The 18,175-nt window shown below is 44.7% G+C and overlaps 1 protein-coding gene across 1 annotated transcript in view; it reads left to right on the top strand.

Moving 5' to 3' along the window:
• Vxn (vexin) overlaps positions 1-11,645 on the top strand; it is a 28,144-nt gene extending 16,499 nt beyond the window's left edge. The window contains exons 4-6 of the mRNA XM_015485748.2: positions 2,928-2,989; positions 6,169-6,260; positions 9,196-11,645. Coding sequence (XP_015341234.1) covers positions 2,928-2,989; positions 6,169-6,260; positions 9,196-9,379 — 338 coding nt within the window. The 3' untranslated portion in view covers positions 9,380-11,645. The remainder of the gene's footprint in view (positions 1-2,927; positions 2,990-6,168; positions 6,261-9,195) is intronic.
• Positions 11,646-18,175: the final 6,530 nt, after the last annotated feature.

The raw sequence follows: 18,175 nt of genomic DNA, 5'->3' as shown, positions 1-18,175 counted from the left end.
CCTCTTGTTCTGCCCCACTCCTTTATACGCTGAACACAGACCCTGTCAACTACTAGGTAGTTCTTATCTTGCCCTGTTATACTTACCTCAAGGTGCAGGATGAGATTCCCTGAATCTCAAGTATGTGGAGAACACTGTCCGTGAGGGGCCTCAAAATCTAGGCCCCCTCCCTCTACAAGGCTACCAGCGTAGTCCTCCTGAAGCAGAAATTTGCCCCCATTATCCTTGTGTTTTAAGCATCTCCCTCCTTCCCTCTCCCTCCTTCCCTCTAGGCCAACCTGGCCTCTCCCAGTCCACCTCTAGTGACACTCCTGTCCCCACCTTTCTATCAGTTAGGTAGATAGACTGAGCTGCAGTGTAATTCTGTGACACTTCTAATATTCCGCCTATCTGGACTTTCACTGGCACTTTTCGCTCTATGGCTTACCTTTCCTGTCTCTCCCCACCTGGAAAATGCCTTCTCTGGGTGGGGGTTGTAGCTCCAGGCAGAGCGCTCGCCTAGCACATGTGAGGCACTGGGTTCAATCCTCAGCACCACATAAAAATAAAATAAAAATATTGTGTCCACCTAAAACTAAAAAAAAAAAAAAATGCCATCTCCTCCTACAGGCTGGGCCCTTTGGCCAAGCCTCCCCTAGGCCTGCAGGACCACCAAAGAGATCTCTTGACTACTCCATAATGACTTTCTTAGAATGGTTATGGATCTCTCTAGTTTCAGTTTCCTCAACTAGAAAGTGCAAACTATCATATTTGCCTCTTAGTGTTCCAGTAAGGATTAAATGAGATACAGTTGTCCCTTGGTATCCATGAGGCATCAATTTTGAGGTCCATTCACCTCGGATGCCAACATCCACAGTTGCTCAAGCCCCTTATATAAAATGGTGTCATATTTGCAGATAACCTATACTCCTCCAGCATACTTTAAATCATCTCTAGATTACTTTTAATAATATAAGTGCTATGTAAGTTGCTTTACTATATGTTATAGGGAATGACAAGAAAATAAGTCTACTCAGCTGGGCACTGTAATCCCAACAGTTAGGGAGGCTGAGGCAGGAGGATCACAAGTTTTAAGTCAGCCTCAGCAACTTAGTAAGGCCCTAAGCAACTTAGCAAGATTCTGTTTCAAAAATAAATAAATAAATAAATAAAATGGCCTGAGGATGTGGCTCAGTAGTTAAGTGTCCCTTCAATCCCTGATACAGAAAGAAAGGGGAAAAAATCTATTTATAGTCAGTACAGAAACATTTTTTAAAATATTTTCTTTTTTTTTTAAATTTTAATATTTATTTATTTTTTAGTTTTTGGCAGACACAACATCTTTGTTTGTATGTGGTGCTGAGGATTGAACCCGGGCCACACGCATGCCAGGCGAGCGCGATACACCTTGAGCCACATCCCCAGCCCTTTTAAAATATTTTCAATCTGTAGGTATTTGAATCCACAGATGAAGAACCTGTGACTATGGAGGGTTCACTGTATTAATGATTTATGCTCATCACAGTGCCTGGCACACAGAGACAAAGCTATGAGCTACTGTTATTAATGGCCATGCACCATTCGTTAAGTTTGGTATCAGTAGTGTTAAAAGGTAACCCCCTGGGCTGGGGTTGTGGCTCAGAGGTAGAGCACTCACCTGGCATGTGCGAGGCCCTGGGTTCCATCCTCAGCACCACATAAAAATAAAATAAAGGTATTGTGTCAATTACAACTAAAATATATATATATAAAAAAAGATAATCCTCTTAGATCAATTAAGTTTCGCAGAGTTGGGGCTGGGGCCGTAGCTTAGTGATAGAGTGCTTGATTAGGTACATAAGGCCTGGTTTGATCTCCAGAACAGCAAAATAAATAAATAAGAATTCTGTAGAGTTTATTTAGGCAAAGTGAAATAAAAAATAATTCAAGAATTGGTAGTTCTGAGAATTCCAAGCAATAACATGATCATCTAAAATTTATAGTTACTCAGGAAGCTTAGGAAGGAGGATTGCTATGTTGCGGCCAGCCTCAGCAACTTAGCAAGGTCCTCAGCAACTTGGTGACCCTCTCTCAAAATAAAATTTAAAAGGCTGGGGAATGTAGCTTAGTAGCACAGTAAGTACCACCAGGTTAATCCCCAGTAATGCAAAAGAAGAAGAAAGAGGAAAAAGAAGCAGCTATTGCAGGCTTCATGGTAGAAATTACAAGTAGATTAGGGCATCTAGAATAAACATATTAGAAGAGTCTCTGCACATTCATCTTATGTAGCCAATATCTCAGAATTCTGAACCAGTGAACTCCCGTTCTTCCACCAAATGGGCTGAACTTCCTACTGCAGATACAACTTCTCTTGCTCATTTCTAGAGAGGTGTCCAGAAGTTCCATGTTACCAAATTGATCCCAGGTATACAGACCTGATAATCTCTACCCTCTTGTGACCTGAGGTGACGCCTTAGAAAAGAAGGAGGAGCTGAGGGCACATTTTCTGACCACTTTCTGCAGGCAGACATAGTGCCAAGTGCTTCCACATGTGTGGTTTTCAGAAACTGACTATTTTTTTAGAACAGTTTTAGGTTCATAGCAAAATTCAGCGGAAGGTGTACAGATTTCCCATATGTCCCCCTCCCGCCTCCACACATGCACCCCTCCCCCAGCTACCAGCATCCCACACCAAGTGATATGATTGTTACAATTGGTGAGCCTTCATTGACACCTGGATGGTATGTAGATCTTAGTTCCAGCCCATGTCCCCCACCTCCAGAAGAGTGTCAGGGATGCAGGCGGCTCCACTTGGCAGGGATCAAAACCTGACCTTACTCTCTGGTTTTGCTGCTTGAGAAATTCCCTTCTGTGATTGATTGGCTAAAAAAAAAATAATTAATGCAGAACCAGGGGGAGGCAGAACTCTGAGTACCACTGAGTAATATCTTCTCTGTTCATCTTTGCAGTGGGGATTTCTGAACCCAAAGCATCAAATCTGTGTGGGAATCGAGCATATGGAAAATCGCTGGTAAGTAAAAACTAAGCCTGGTTAGTTAGAGCTGCTGTGCTTTAAACTTCTCACTATCTCTGTTTCTCCTGAGCCATGAAGAGAGACTAAGTGTCATTTGCCAAGGCCTGAGGATTATTAGAAAAGCGGAACTGCGGTATTTGCTCCTAAAGGCTATTGATTGACTTTGCTTTGTGTGCCTGTGGCACATCACTGACTGCTTTTCTTTTCATCAAGAAATTCAGTTCTTAGGGAATCAGAAGCTGTGACCCAGCAGACAGCTCTTATATGGGGGTGGGGGGCCGGAAACTGGCTTTTACAATAAGCCCCACCAGATGAACATAGCTAAGTGGCAGGTGCAGCAAGAGGGGTAAAGAGATATAAGGTTCTCAAACACCACAAAAAACACAAAACCCTAGTGTCTTAGTCAGTTTGTGTTGCTATAACAAAATAGCATGGACTTGGGGGCTGAAACAACTCTTCCTCACATTTCTGGAGGCTGGAAAATCCAAAATCAGGTGTCAGCAGATTCAGGTTGTGGTGAGGGCCCTCTTCCCAGAGTAAAGATGGCTGCCTTCTGGCTATGTGCTCACACAGTCTTTCCTCTGTAGGCGTTTGGAGACAGATCTCTGGAATCTCCTTTTCTTCTTATAAGGGTTCTAATACCACCATCAGCACTCTACCCTGATGATTTCATGTAAGCCTGATCACCCCTCATACTCTCCACCTTCCCATATCATCACATTGGGGTTTAGGCTTCAGTTTGAAAGAAACAGCCCACAACAACCAGCCATCTCAGTATAGAGACTTCTGAGGCATCTGCTAAAGGCCAAGTTCTCTCAAAGCACACTCTGGGATTTGGAGTTTGAAGTGCAAGATGCATATTAGGAATGAGTAACAGGAGTAAGGAGGCAGAGTTTGGTGGAGGGAGTGGCTGAACCATGATGCAAATCCAACATCTCCTGTCGGGGAACTCTAGGATAAGTATTCCCCACCAGGTCAATCTGAATTGAGCCAAAATGGTCAAGCTTTTATGGCCCCTCTTCACTCCACCTCAGCATAGCATGTGGGTTGCCCCTTGGGCGAGGTGACCCTCTAAAGAAGCCAAGAGCCTTCATATTCACCCTCTGTCCTTCCTTGAACAGGAATCAGGTGGTACATCTCCACATCTATCTCTTCTCCTATGTCATCTTTTGGGCTTGAATGTTGGGTTCTCTCTGGTTTTGCAGAGTCAGCAGTAACTGGAATTGAAGTCATATCTGGCACCCCAGGCCCTTTCAGTCAGTGTCAGCTCCCAAGATGTATAGATGGTACAATGTGAGACCCCAGAGGTTGTCTGGCCAGCCCTTCCTCTCTATGGAACAAATTAGACAGAGATGTGGGTACATGGCTCTTGGTCTGGGCAGGATACCCAATCCAGGGATCTGATTTAAGTCATCAGTATACTAGGAAAACCACACAAAGGAGAGGAGGGGAAAGTTGTTATCAGGGCTTCTCCAAACTTAAACTCAGGGGAAAGTGGGGTGACCAGGCAGTTGATGCCTTAGGTTGTGACAGAACAGCTACCCTTGGCTGAGCCAGAGAAGGATCAAGGTTAAGGGGAAGAGAGTAGCTCATGACCTTGGATTACCTGCCCCCAGGCCTTCAGGTGGGCTCAGACAGCACCCTTGGCAGAGTAGCAGCTGCAGTAACTGGCCAGAGGGAGCTGGGGTGGTATAGAGTAGTGATAGGTATGAGGTGATAGTGATGAAGAGGAGGAAAAGGCAGCATTTCCTACAGGCCTGGAAACAGTGAGGCTGAGTCCCACCGTTCATTACCCTAGGGCAGGAGAGCAATCCAGAACCCACACAACTAAATCTGATTCAATACAGACATGCACTGGGTGAGATGGGACCAAGGAAAGAGGGGGAAAGGAGTGTGAACAAGGGCCTTTCCTCCAAAGCTAAGGGGCCGTGGGTGAACATTCGCAGGGCCACTGGCACCAAGGGGAGGATGTGCTTGGGAGGGACCACAAGGTGGCACAGTAACTCTGCCTACAACCTTTGGCCAGCTCAGGCGAGAAGGAGGTGGCAAACAGCAGTGTCCTTGACCGGGAATTTCCCAGTGATTTCAGGAATGTGATGACTTGAAGCCTTTGATCTGGCTTGGGGTGGAAGAACAAAGCATAATGTGTGTCCTTTGACAAGCAACCTCTGGACTTAGCTCTGGTTAGGCCATCAGTTAATTTTCAATTCAGTACATGCTCCTTGAGTCCTTACCACCTCCTGTAGAAGGGGCTACCAAATAGGTTAAGTCCCAGACTCTGCCACTCACCTTTCAATCTTTCTATAGACCAAGAGACTGGACACACATATGAAGCAAATGGAGAATTTAAAACCAGAGTGGGTGGGATGCCATAATGTGTCACATAGACAGTGCTCTGGAGAGTTGGAGACAGAGAAAGAGCCGCTTGGTCCACCAGGCTGAAGGAAGGCTTCCTGGAAAAAGTTGCCTTGAAGGACAGGCAAAGATGAGACCTTGATCCAGAGAGTGAAGGAAAAGATACAGAGTTGTGAATAGCGTTAAGGAATGCAGGTCCACTCCTGCAGGAACAGGAAGTGGATCTAATGACACATGGGGAATAGCAGAAGGCTGAGCTGCCATAGATAGGGTTGAATCCAGTGTTGTGGAACCTTCAAGAAACGGCTTCAGAGTTGGCCTCAGTCTGCCCTGCTGTGGAAAGTCATGGCAATTCCAGGATGTAGGGAAGGTCTGATCAACAAACAAGGAGATCTGAGGTAACTGTCCCTTGAAGGCTGCAGCAGAGCAATTGGAGAGGCTGACTGTAGTGTAGGCAGCTTGTTCCAAGCCAGAATCTGAAGGACTTGACAACCGACACAGATGATGTTGGTGGGAGGGTGACAGCTCTCATGTAAGATTGAGCAGCACTCAATTGAGAGACACTCAAGTGTCTCTAGGCCAGTGGTTCTGAAAGTGGGATCCCAGGACCAGCAGTACCTGGGACACTGTTTGCAATGCTGATGCTCAGGCACCCATCAGATCTGCTGAATCAGACTTTAGAGGTAGAGCCCAGTTCAGTTATCACAAGGCTTTTTAGGGCTAATACTGGACAAGGGTAAAAGCTATTGCCCAGGTAGGTGGTAGTTCCCAGGGTGGAACATGGACACTACTCAATTCCCTCTCCTTTCCTCACAACACAGATTCCTCCAGTGGCCCGGATCTCAGTGAAATCTCCGGCTGCACCAGAGGTGGCAGCCACAGGCTCAGAGAATGGAGCTGTTCTGGGGAGAGGGTAAGTACGGTGCCTTCCAGCCCTGCCAGGTGCAGGGCTCCCCACCCAGTCCTGGTCTTGTGCAGGAGAGTAACAGGTGGCCTGGTTTTCAGACTCTCAAAATACTAAAACAAAACCCTTGCCAGCTGTAGATTACCTTGTAATGAGGGACATAATCCTGGGTCTGGGTAGCGCCTCATCAACTGTTTCCCTGAGATTAAGCCGAAATGTTTTTCATGGTTTCCACTTCATTAACACCACTCTGTAGGCTTAAAGAATTGTCACTTGGGAGGGTTTTTGGTTAATTAGATGAATGTAATTGCAAGCCATACTCAGAACCTCCTGTTTACCCAATGATGTCAGAAATGCCTCATGAATTCATTTAGGGGCCCCTGCCCACAGGTAAAGAAATGTATAAAATACTGTGGTTTCAAACCAAACTATAACCCCAGTGCTCCTGTTAACTCTAATCCAGAGCCAGCAGCTAGGGTAATAGGAGTGGCTATTCCTCCAATGCCTCCTCACTGCCTTCAATGCCTGAAGACAGCAAGAATCTGCAATTCATCTGCTTTCTAGCCTAGCAGTTCCACCCACTCCAACTTCAGGCAAGTTATTCTGCCCTCTACACCCTCATCTATTTAAAAACAAGCAGAAAAACAGGAAAGACAGGAGTACCCAACTAGAGTGCTTATTGTGAGAGCTGAGTGAAATCATGTGCTGAGAGTTTAGCTCAAACTGCTGTTAACATTGTTCAAGAAACTCCCAACCAGTAGTTGGGAAGCCATGTTCTTGGGAAAGTGTTCAGCACACATCCAAAAGACCACGTGTGACAATATTGTCTTAGTCCATTAATTATTATTATTATTATTTTTGCTACTAATAACACAATATTGCAGACTGGTTAAGTTATAAAGAAAATAGCTATTTGGTTCATGGCACTAGCCAAGGTCAAGGGGCTGCCTCTGATGGCCTTTTGGCTGGCAGAGCCCCTGGCAATAAGATATCACATGGCTAGAGATAGGGAACGGAGAAGAGACCTAGCCAAATTTTTTTTTTTTAGTATTTTTTTAGTTGCTGATGGACCTTTATTTTACTTATTTGTATGTGGTGCTGAGAATTGAACCCAGTGCCTCACAAATACTAGGCAAGCACTTTTCCACTGAGCTACAACCCCAGCCCATCAAATTGTTTTTCTGGCACACCTAATCCAGAGATAACCCATTGATTGCACGAATGAATTAATCCTGAAGGCAGAGCCCTAATTACCTCTTGAAAGTATTGCCTGACCCCATCTCTTAATGTCTTCTTTTTCCTTGTGCTTTTTTTATTAAATTATTTATTCTAGTTTGTTATACATGATGGTAGAATGTAATTCATTTCATATTACACATATAGAGCACAATTTTTCAAGTCACTGGTTGTACACAAAGTATTTTCACACCATTTGAAGTTTCCCTATCCATTCATCTACTGAAGGCATCTGGGTTGGTTCCACAATTTAGCTATTGTGAATTGTGCTGCTATAAACATTGATAAGGCTGTGTCCCTGTAATATGCTGTTTTTAAATCCTTTGGGTATAAACTGAGGAATGGGCTAGCCGGGTCAAATGATGGTTCCATTCCAAGGTTTCCAAGGAATCTCCATACTGTTTTCCAGATTGGCTGTACCAATTTGCAGTCCCACCAGCAGTGTATGAGTGTGCCTTTTCCCCCACATCCTCGCCAACACTTGTTGTTGTTTGTCTTCATAATAGCTGCCATTCTGACTGGAGTGAGATGAAATGTTAGAGTAGTTTTAGTTTGCATTTCTCTAATTGCTAGAGATGTTGAACATTTTTTCATATGCTTGTTGATTGATTGTATATCCTCTTCTGAGAAGTGTCTTAATGTCTAATAATGGGGATTAAATTTTAACATGATTTTTGGGAGGAAACAACCCATATTTAAATATAAATTATAAAAGCCAAATCATAGCCAGGCACATGCCTGTAATCCCAGCAAGTTTGAGGCCAGCCTCCACAATTTTGTGAGACCCTGTCTCAAAATAAAAATAAATAAATAAAAAGGGCTGAGGGTGTGACTCAGTGATAGAGCACCATGGATTCAATCCTTAGTTAAAAAATAAATAAATAAAAGCTATGTGTCATTCAATGTATTGGGACTTAACTGGAGAAAAGTTAAAAAAAAAAATCATCATTTGGCTTGTATTACATCCTCGTTTACAAATCCTTCTAAGTGGTGATAGCTGTTGCTGACAGCTGAGTTCGAGTAGACCAGCACAAACTTCACTGTGCCTTAACAGAGGTCAACTTTCAGGTCCACATAGCTGCATGGCAAAGGGTTCTCAAATGACTCTTTCTCTCAACTCAGTTATTCTCATTCCTGGACCCCAGTGTTGAAAAGACCTCTATTTTTTGCCTAAAAGGAGCACCTCAGGAGATGCACATTTATTGAAGGTCTACAACATGCATGCACACGGATGCTTAATTACCCCATTTTCCTCTCCACAAACGCCCTAGGAATTAGGTGAAATTATCCCCACTTTGCATAGGAGGAAACAGGCTGATAAGTCACTTGCTTGAGTCCCCTAGTAAGTGGAAAGTAGGATTCAACCCCAAGGCAAACACTCTTTCAGTGGCTGATGCTTTGGGGAATATGCCCTTTCCTCGAGATTTCTCATGTGGAGGTGGGAGGGGTGGGAAAATGGAGGCTTTACAAGGTCAGGCCCCAAAGATGGGGACAGGAGCAGAACATGAGATCCCATGACTCACTGTGCCAGAGTTATGTCCTCCCCATACCCTATAGGAGCCTCCCCCGGGGGGATATTTTCTTGTGGGTCTCCCCCCCAAAAAAACCCTTCAGCTCTGCAGAGCCTAATCACAGGATAGAGAAGCAGAGGAGGAGAGTGTCTGGTTCAGTGAAGTGATTACCTTACCCACCCCTGGCTTTTCTTTAGATCCAGACATCTCAAGAAGATGATGGAAGAGTATCCAACTCTCCCCCAGGGTGCAGAGGCTTCTCTGCCACTGACAGGCAGTGCCTCCTGCGGTGTCCCTGGCATCCTCCGGAAAATGTGGACCAGGCACAAGAAGAAGTCTGAATACGTGGGAGCCACCAACAGCGCCTTCGAGGCTGACTAGAGGTGACCCTTCCCAGGTGCCTTGCATTGGCCGAGGTTCACAGGACAGAGAAGAAAACTTGAGGATTGGGACTGAGCCACACTCACCTGTGCTAGTAGCTGGTCCAAACATCATCCTCCCTCACTGGCCAATCACCCAGCTTAGGGTGTGGAAAAGGAACGGTCCCTTGAAGGCAAAATAAAACTGTTGGTCTGAAAGTTACTTTGGGAGGTCATAAAGTTTATATCCCTATCTTTAGGCATAACTATACCAAAAGCAAACTTTGCCAGCCCATTTTAAAAATCTACAGGAGAGAACAAAGGCAATCCCTCTGTCTTCCTTGTGGGTTTTTCCAAAATGTATAATTTCTGGCATGAATGTAAAAGCTTGACCTTCGAGGGGTTTGTAAACCCCATGGTTCTCACACTTCCCATTTCATGTTTATATCACCTTGATGAGGTACAAATTCTAAGGACAAAGCACTATGTATCTACTTAATACTTCTAATATCTACCTGACAGTATCATCAAGATCATTTCTGATGGTCATTTGGCATGATTGCATGACTTCTTTGTTCTTTTATGTGCATTTTTTTTCTATAGAAAAACATTAAAATTAAATGTTAATGTTTTCTTAAGTGGTATAATCTAGTAGAATTGATAATACCTTGCTTTGGTCCAATGATTGTAACTTTTGAAAGTGCTTTCCCATCTGTTATCTCTTCTTATCACAAAGCCCCAGTTGGAAAAAAAAAAAAATGATTCCCAGTCTACAGATGGGGAAATCAAGGCCTCCCCAGGTTATGTGAATAGACATATGAAATGGTAGGATCATTCCCCAGATCCTCAAATTCCCTCAGCAGATTCCCTGCTGTGCTTACTCTAGCAACTGATTCGAGGAACTTTTTAAATGATAGGCAGGTGTCTCTGGGGACAACCATGAAGCAAAGAGTCTGATAAAGTTAGAACATGTAAGTGATCTGAATGAATTAGACCATTGCATATTGGACTGAACCAGGGGACATTGCCATTTCTATTGGTCAAAACAATTGAATATCCATATGGTTTAACCTAATATATAATATTATGCTTTCCTCTATCAATGGAAATGTCATCACCAATTCCATTTTCAACATCAATAGCCTTAAAATGATCACATAATAGCAATGGTAATAATAATTATCATTTATTAAATGCCTACTATGTGCCAGGCATGATACTGAGCACTTTATAGAAATTATCCTAATCTTTCTAGCAACCAAATTAGATGGCTTTATCCATTTCATATGTAGATGCCAGTTCAAAAAGGTTAAATGATTATTCTGAAGGCACCTAACATACATGGGTGTCCAGCTTCAATGCTTGTATTATACATACTCCTTCACATGAAAGAGTTCAGAACATAGAGAAGGACTAGGGTTAGTAATCAGTTTTTGTCTCAAGCATTAAAGCTAATGGATTGGTAGAGGCTGCCTAGAGTGTGTGGAGAAGGGATCTGAATTGAAAGACTCAGTGATGGATGGGTGATTCCTTGCCCATGGAGGGGATTAGTGACAGTGACAGTCCTCATCTGTGACCTGAACTCTGCCTCCAGAAGGCTTGTTTTCTAATTAAGAGGTTTAAATTAACTCAACCTATTTAATGAAATCAGAAATTCTGTAGTTAAAATTTAGCCTATGACTGTGTTGGAAATTGCTGTCTTTTGTACAAACTAGAGTGTGACCATTCTACATCTCAGACTCAAAGGATATTTCTGACTGTTGCACTGTGGTAACATCTTGCTTTGTGCTCTTTGAATTTCCTGTTTCTGTATCTCCAGGTAAATTCCCAGAGGTGTGGTGGTGGGTAAGAGGCCTGGGCTTCTGGGCTTTCACCTTGCTCATCTCTGCCTTCAGCCATTGTGCTAGACTCAAGTACCTGATCCTGGCACCGAAACATGATTTGGAAACTTGTGCTCAAGGGCTTTTTCACCAAGGGGCTAATCCCAATGAACTGTCCAATGTCTTATACAGCGTAGAAATTGGGGTCCAGAACAAAATTAGGGAACAAACAGGTGATCTTGCTGGACCACATAGAGTTTCTTATGACTATTTATTTTAACTTATTTAATTTATAACTGATGTCTTTTATTTGTATGTGGCAGCTGAAGATCTATGTAGGATGGAATTAACTTATTTATTTTTAATTTAAATATTTCATGGTGAAGTGTTTGCCTTGTATAGAACATTTGGCGAGTTCAAATAAAAATAAAGTGTGCTTTGTGACATTAATAAACCACCAGAAGAGTGTGTCTGAGGCTCCCTCATTGAACAGGAGGAAGATTTTTCACAAAGGAAAAGAATTATATATCTTGACTTCACGGGCTCTTTGAAATGAGAGGGATCATTTTTTTATATAAAATACAAATAAATGAAAGGGATGGTAAGAAAGAATCTAGCATGTTCTTTCCATCCTAAAGCAATGTCTGTTTTTGATATTACAGGCCATGCCCAGCAGTTAACACCAGGGCCTCTATTGATGAGACCCTAACTGACCCTAGCTGACCTCTTGGGGTCTCTCTGTCCTTCCTACTAATATGACCCCTTAGTTCCCACCCCAAACATCAGGGGCCCAGTGGCCATCCCCAGCCTGCTGGCCTCCCACCCCTGATAAGGGAAGATACTGTGTGCCCACCATGTTCAACCTTGCTAGAGACTGCCCCCATGACTCATATCACAGCCACTTGCAGAAGGACGCCAAGGCTTGCTGCAGATGCCTGTCCGGGAATGACCAAGCCTGGAGTCTTCTCATGCCAGAGGCAACAGGGTTTCCAGGACATTTAGGGTAATAACATTGCCTCTGTTAGGATCAGGGCCAGTCAAATATTTCAGTTCTTACTTAAGAGCTCTCTGGCGATTTCCCCCACCCTACCCAGCACCAAGGTTGCCTGTAGAACCAGCAGATGGGCAGTGGGTAGGAAAAGCAGCACCAGCCAGAGCCCAATTTTAAAAGGGATCTTGTGACACGTTGTCTCTGACACTAAATTGGCAGAAACCGAAGGACAAGCAAGGAAAAATACAGGCAAAGATGACTCTCCAAAGGATTAGAATTTGCATTTTGTTTTTTAATTTCTTATCACAAAGTCAGCCTGCTCCGTGAGATTTGTGGCAAATGCATCACTATGATGCACAGGGAAAAAGATCTTGCTCTGCAGGACAGGCCACTTGCCTCAACGCTTAATTTTTCATTTTGTCACATTGGACCTGGGACAAGGCTCACGCCTATTATTTCCTTTTGTTGGGAGGAAGCATGAAGATTGGGTAATGGCAGCCCAAGAAACCTGACACTTGGTGCTATCATGGACATGGTAGCTGAGCCTGTGCCAGCCATATTCCTGTTCCCTTTGGAGGGTCTGTAGAGAAGCCAAGCTGAGAGGCTTGTAGAGTCCCACATCACAGACACTCCCCATAACCCTCCTGGAGACCCAAATGCTATGTCTCCAGTTCTGTGCTGACCCAGAGAAGAACAGGTGCCATGAGTCTAATCCTCCTTTCCCAAGTGATCAGAGTTTTATTTGTGAACCTGAGGGGCCAGGGCTTTCCCAGAAGGACAGGTGATCTGGATCTTGCCTGGCCTCTATTAGGCAGGGGTACCCAAAGTTATGAGCAAATGCTGGCCAACATTTGGGGTTCCATCCACACAGAAGCAAACTGAAATTCCTATTTAGCCCCAGGAACCCCTGGCGTTCTTCTGGAAAAGACCCCACTTCAATGACAACCCACTTTGCTGATGTCAGACTCTACTGAGCTAAGGATTCTACCTAGCCAGGCAACTGAGTGATTGGCAGGCGGGTGGGGGAACAACAGTTTAGCAGCAGGTCCTGATGAGTAAGCACAGCCGTTTCGAAAATCACAGATGCCACATGGAGTGCTCCAAGGGTAACAATGTTCAGATAAAGGGCAAGAGGCAATGTGAACTACGAAAATCATCTCTTGGTGTCATTCAGGACACTAGTTCTGGCCACAGCAAAACTGTGGGTGAGGGCCAGCTTGCCCTCAGTTTCTCAGTGCCCCCCTACTAATCCCCCCCCACCCACCATCTTCCTAGTCACACACACATACACACGTCCCTACCTCTTCTGTTCCTTTTTCTATTTTTCCCCACACTCTGTACCTTGAACTCTTTTGGGACCTGAGCCCTTATATTGTCCTCCGGCCACCAGGAATCCCACATCCTCCCTCCACTTAGGGCCTTTTGTCTTGGGTTCACCATGATCTAAAGCCCTGATTGCCAGAAACACTGGCTGTGAGGGCTTGAGATGTTGTGGAACCTCACAGAGACTTAGTTTCCTCAGCACTTGAAAAAGAAAACGTCATACCTTCCTCCAAAATCCTAGAGAAGATTGAAGATATCAGCTGACATGTAGCTGATAGGCACCAGTGTGGCTGCACAGTTATGAAAGCACAGAGGTATTCCACACTGGTGCGCAATGGCCAATGCTCAGAGCACCTTGAAGTACATCCTCCCACTTCATCCCTGTGTTGGCCCTGGTTGCCCCACCCCTCCCTTGAGCCTTTCACCAACCTCCCCATGGACCAGCAGTTGTGGGTAATGCCTGGCACAGTGGAAGGGAGGGGGGCCAGGACCTGCTCCGCCTGCAATTATCCTCACTGGTCCTTTGCCTATGCTCTGCCAGTTGCTAAAAATCTCGACTGTCCTCTTGAAAACATGTTTGAACATGCCTGTCATGTGAGCTGAAGTAGAGAGCACATAAATGTAAGGTGGCCAGATTATCAGACATTTATACCTTAGTGGAAGTAGATGGAGAATGGAAATGAGGTTTCCTCATGTGTTGGAAGGTAGGGTCAATGGAAGGGTGAAAGACCCCCTGGTAGGACACTGCAGCCTACTTCCTCCACTTAGTCTAGAGATTGACTTCTCCCCAGCATTTAAATTCTTTGGATTCAAAGTACAACACTCCCAGAAGCAAATGTCCTCTGTAAAGAAGATAGAAAATAGTCCTGACAGGTGGTCCTACAGGTGTCTGCACTCCTCAGCCCAATAACCATAAGCCCCCCGGAGAGTATAGAGGTGGGGGAAGCCTAGGACAGAGACCCAGCCCCACATTTATTATACAGAGAGTTTCATTGGTCAATCTGCTTGAAGTTCTTTGAGCCTCTATTTTGCCTCATCTGTGAACATGAATTAAATTACCTGCCCAGTCAACCTCACAGGCTGATGAAAGATCACAGGAGAGCTAGTACATAACAGGGCTTTGTAAATTGTGAATTGCTCTTCTAACATATGATGTTATGATTACCCACTCCATTCAGAAAGAAGCAGAACTGGGCGTGGGGAGAAGTGACTCAGGCAGCTCAAGTCAGGAGTGAGGGCTGAAGAGCTAGTCAGGAACTGAAAATAGAATTGTCTTCAGAGCTCAGGGACCAGTCCCCTCAGTGACTGTCAGGCAGAGCCTCCAGGCTACTGGTGTGGCATGTGGAGCTGATGCCTGAAGCCTGAGGTGGCCACATGCCCTGCCAGGTTGGTTCAGGTCAGTGGCCCTCAGCTCACAAGCATCAAGTGGAGGGTGGTAACTGCTCGTTTGAATTCAAAAAACTCTCTCTCTCTCCAGGAGCTGCCTGCTTGCTGCCAAGGACTGCCCTTGGCATCTTGCCTGCATTCCCTACTGGCAAAATTAGCCCTCAGATGAAACCGACAAAGCACATTAGCCCAGGAGACCAGAAGCCCTGCCTGCATGCTCCAAGCCCAAAAGAAGGAAACCAGCTCCTGCCCCTCTTGCCTCACCCATGCTCTAGCCCCTCCATTCCAAGGCAGGTGACAGAGCCAGGTACCCACAGGACTGAAGCACTGCTGAGGGATAGGGTCTGGTGGAGACTCGTCCGCTTGGGTGTAACTAGGCAGATATCGGCTGTATCACAAACAAACACTCCTCCAAGGCATTCTTGTTGCTTGCTCAGGCCAAGGAAAGCAAGGTAATAACTCAAGGAACAGTGACCTCACCAGGAAAGCAGGCTTTGCAGTCTCATACCCAAGTCCCACATCCCCAAATAACCCAGGAGAAGTCATGTGTCATGAAAAAAAAAAATCCCCAGGAAGCACTTCCCTGCAGGAGGAGCAGGTGCCAAAGTAGAAGCAGACTGGTAGCAGGCACAGAGCTCCCTACCCCCTGCAGTCTAGAAAGAACACCCTCCCAGGAGTGAGGGATAGGAGGTGGAGGGGCTTTCAGCCTCAGGGATCTGCCCTCTGCCACCACATAAAGAAACCAGAACAAAAGCAGAACTGTTATCTGGGCTCTCCAGGGCCTGACCAGGCTCGTTCCAGCAGACTGCCTCACAGCCGCTGGGAGTTGGGTGCTGCCACAGAACCACATTTCCCCATCTGCTCTTGTTCTTCCTCAAGATGTGGTGGAAGCTGGAGATTAGGAAGGAAGTAGGAAGTAGGGAGGAGAACAGATGCCTGAATGTTCTGCCTATTTACTCCTTGTCTCTCTAGCCCAAGAAGCAGGAGGGTAGAAAGCCATCCCCAGGCTCTGAATGGGTAGATTGACCCCCTTCCCCCCAGGCATCCAGGGCTGGGTGCCAGGGTCTGCCTGAACTCTCAGCTTAACCCTACATGTCTTCCTGGGCCCGACAGTTGGCATGTGGCAGCCTGCTATACTTTAAGACGAATGTTAATAGGGACTAACATTCATTTTTTGCTGTGCCAGGCACCGTGCTAAGTGTCTCAAATGCACTAGCTCATAAAAACCTCTGAACAACACATGAGTTGGTTCTTCCATTGCCCTTACTGATGATTGGAAGGGTGGAAACTCCTTCAGTGTTCCTGACCAGAACCACAGCTCAATTGCAGAGACAAAATATTGCCTGTGGCTCCAGGGAGGCCGGAGGCCAAAGTAGGCCCTCAGCCAGCCCATTACTCAGCAGGTGAGCTGATTGCGAAAGACAGCAGCTCAGTTGTCTTCCCAGTGTCCAGGGTAACAGCACAAACATTGTGTAGCCGCACAGGTCAATGCCCTGGCCTCCCTCATGTAAAATCCCCTGTGGCATGTGTAGTGGGAGCGGGCAAGGCACAGGAAAAACAGGTAGGATTTTTGATGTGAGAACATTTCTCCAGCCTAGAGATGTTTCTAGTCTCCTTACTCTGCCTGCAATGCAATAAATAAAACCACAGGCCTAATTCCCACCCACATGCTTCTTTTAGGGCTGGGGACCTCCAGAAGAAGAGATCCTCCTCCAGCACAAAACCTGAATTTATGACAAGGATTTCAGAAACACACTTTCCACCACAATTTAATGCTGAGTTTTTTTTTTTTTTTTTTTTTTTTNGCATCCCTGGGTTCAATCCCCAGTAGCAAAAATCAATCAATCAATAAATCATTCTTTCTTTAATATATTTCTTAGTGACGTTGTCTAGGAAATATTGCCAATATAGAGACTGTATTTTTTAAATTCACTGTGATTCTGCAGTTTTTTTTTTAATTAGAGAGAGAGAGAGAGAGAGAGAGAGAGAGAGAATTTTTTTTTTTTTAGTATTTATTTTTCAGTTCTCGGCAGACACAAATCTTTCTTTGTATGTGGTGCTGAGGATCGAACCCGGGCCACACGCATGGCAGGCGAGCGTGCTACCGCTTGAGCCACATCCCCAGCCCCTAATGCTGAGTTTTGAAAAGTACACTTGCTTTCCCTGCAAAACAACAGAAAGCAAAAGTCATCCTAAGGAAACACAGAATTAACAGTACCTAACTTGGGCCCAGTACGGTTAGTGCACTCCTATAATACCAGCAATTTAGGAAGCCGAGGTAAGAGGATCACAAGTTTGAGGCCAGCCTCAGCAACTTAGCAAGGCCCTAAGCAACTTAGCAACACCCTGCCTCTGGGTTCATTACCCAGTACTAAAAATTAAAATTAAAATTTTTTAAAAGTACCTAAGTTGGAACTATTGGGCAGGCAAGAAGAGGTTAGGAAAAATGTTGTAGAAGAAGTGAGATAGAAATTAGTTTGTGGGAATTTGAGGTAACAGAAAATAAGAAAAAGAGAAAAGAGAAAGAGTAATTTCAGACAGGAGCAACTCACAATTCAGTAAACAGTGCTGGACCCTGGGATTGCAAAATAAAATGCACTTGCTCTTGGACAGTGCACTGGTTTAATTTGTCAACATAAACAAATTACATAACCATATAGCCTGTGTTAGGCATTTGTATGTTGCTTAAAGAAAATAAAAGAGCAAGCATCTCACAGGAAGAGTCAGTGACACTTGAGCTGGGTATTGAAAGGTGAGCACTGTTTTGCCAAGAAAAGAAAGGACAGAGGCCCACAGCTTTTCCAAGGGAAGTCAGTTAGACAAGACCTGAAGGAAAGGTGCCAAAAAACTGGTTTGGGGAAGTTTCTCTACTGTGAGAGCAGGAAGCATTTCTAGGCAAGATGTTTGAACACTTTCACAAGAGGTTTGGGGAATGGCAGCACAAGTCAGCTTGAACTCAAAGGGATATGAGCAGGAGAAGAAAAAGAGAGAATTAGAAAGAGAGAGGAGGAGGAGAAAGAATAGTTCTATCTGTACTTTGCATATAGGCTCTCATCCCAGATTGCTTACCTATAAAATGGAGTCAAAACTTACTCCTCTGCAAAGTTAGGGTAAGAATATACATATGGCCGAGTTATCCAGAGTAGTCCAATTCATAGAAACAGAAAATAGAATGGTGGTTGCCAGGGGCTGGAGAAAAAGATAAATAGGGAATTGTTGTTCAACATGTGCAGACTTTCAGTTTTACAAGATGAAAAAGTTCTAGAGATTTGTTGCACAATGATATGAAAATACTTAA

The sequence above is a fragment of the Marmota marmota genome, unplaced genomic scaffold, assembly GCF_001458135.2.
Source record: "Marmota marmota marmota unplaced genomic scaffold, marMar, whole genome shotgun sequence".
Lineage (NCBI taxonomy): Eukaryota > Metazoa > Chordata > Mammalia > Rodentia > Sciuridae > Marmota > Marmota marmota.
This window is presented reverse-complemented; position numbering and strand designations above follow the sequence as displayed.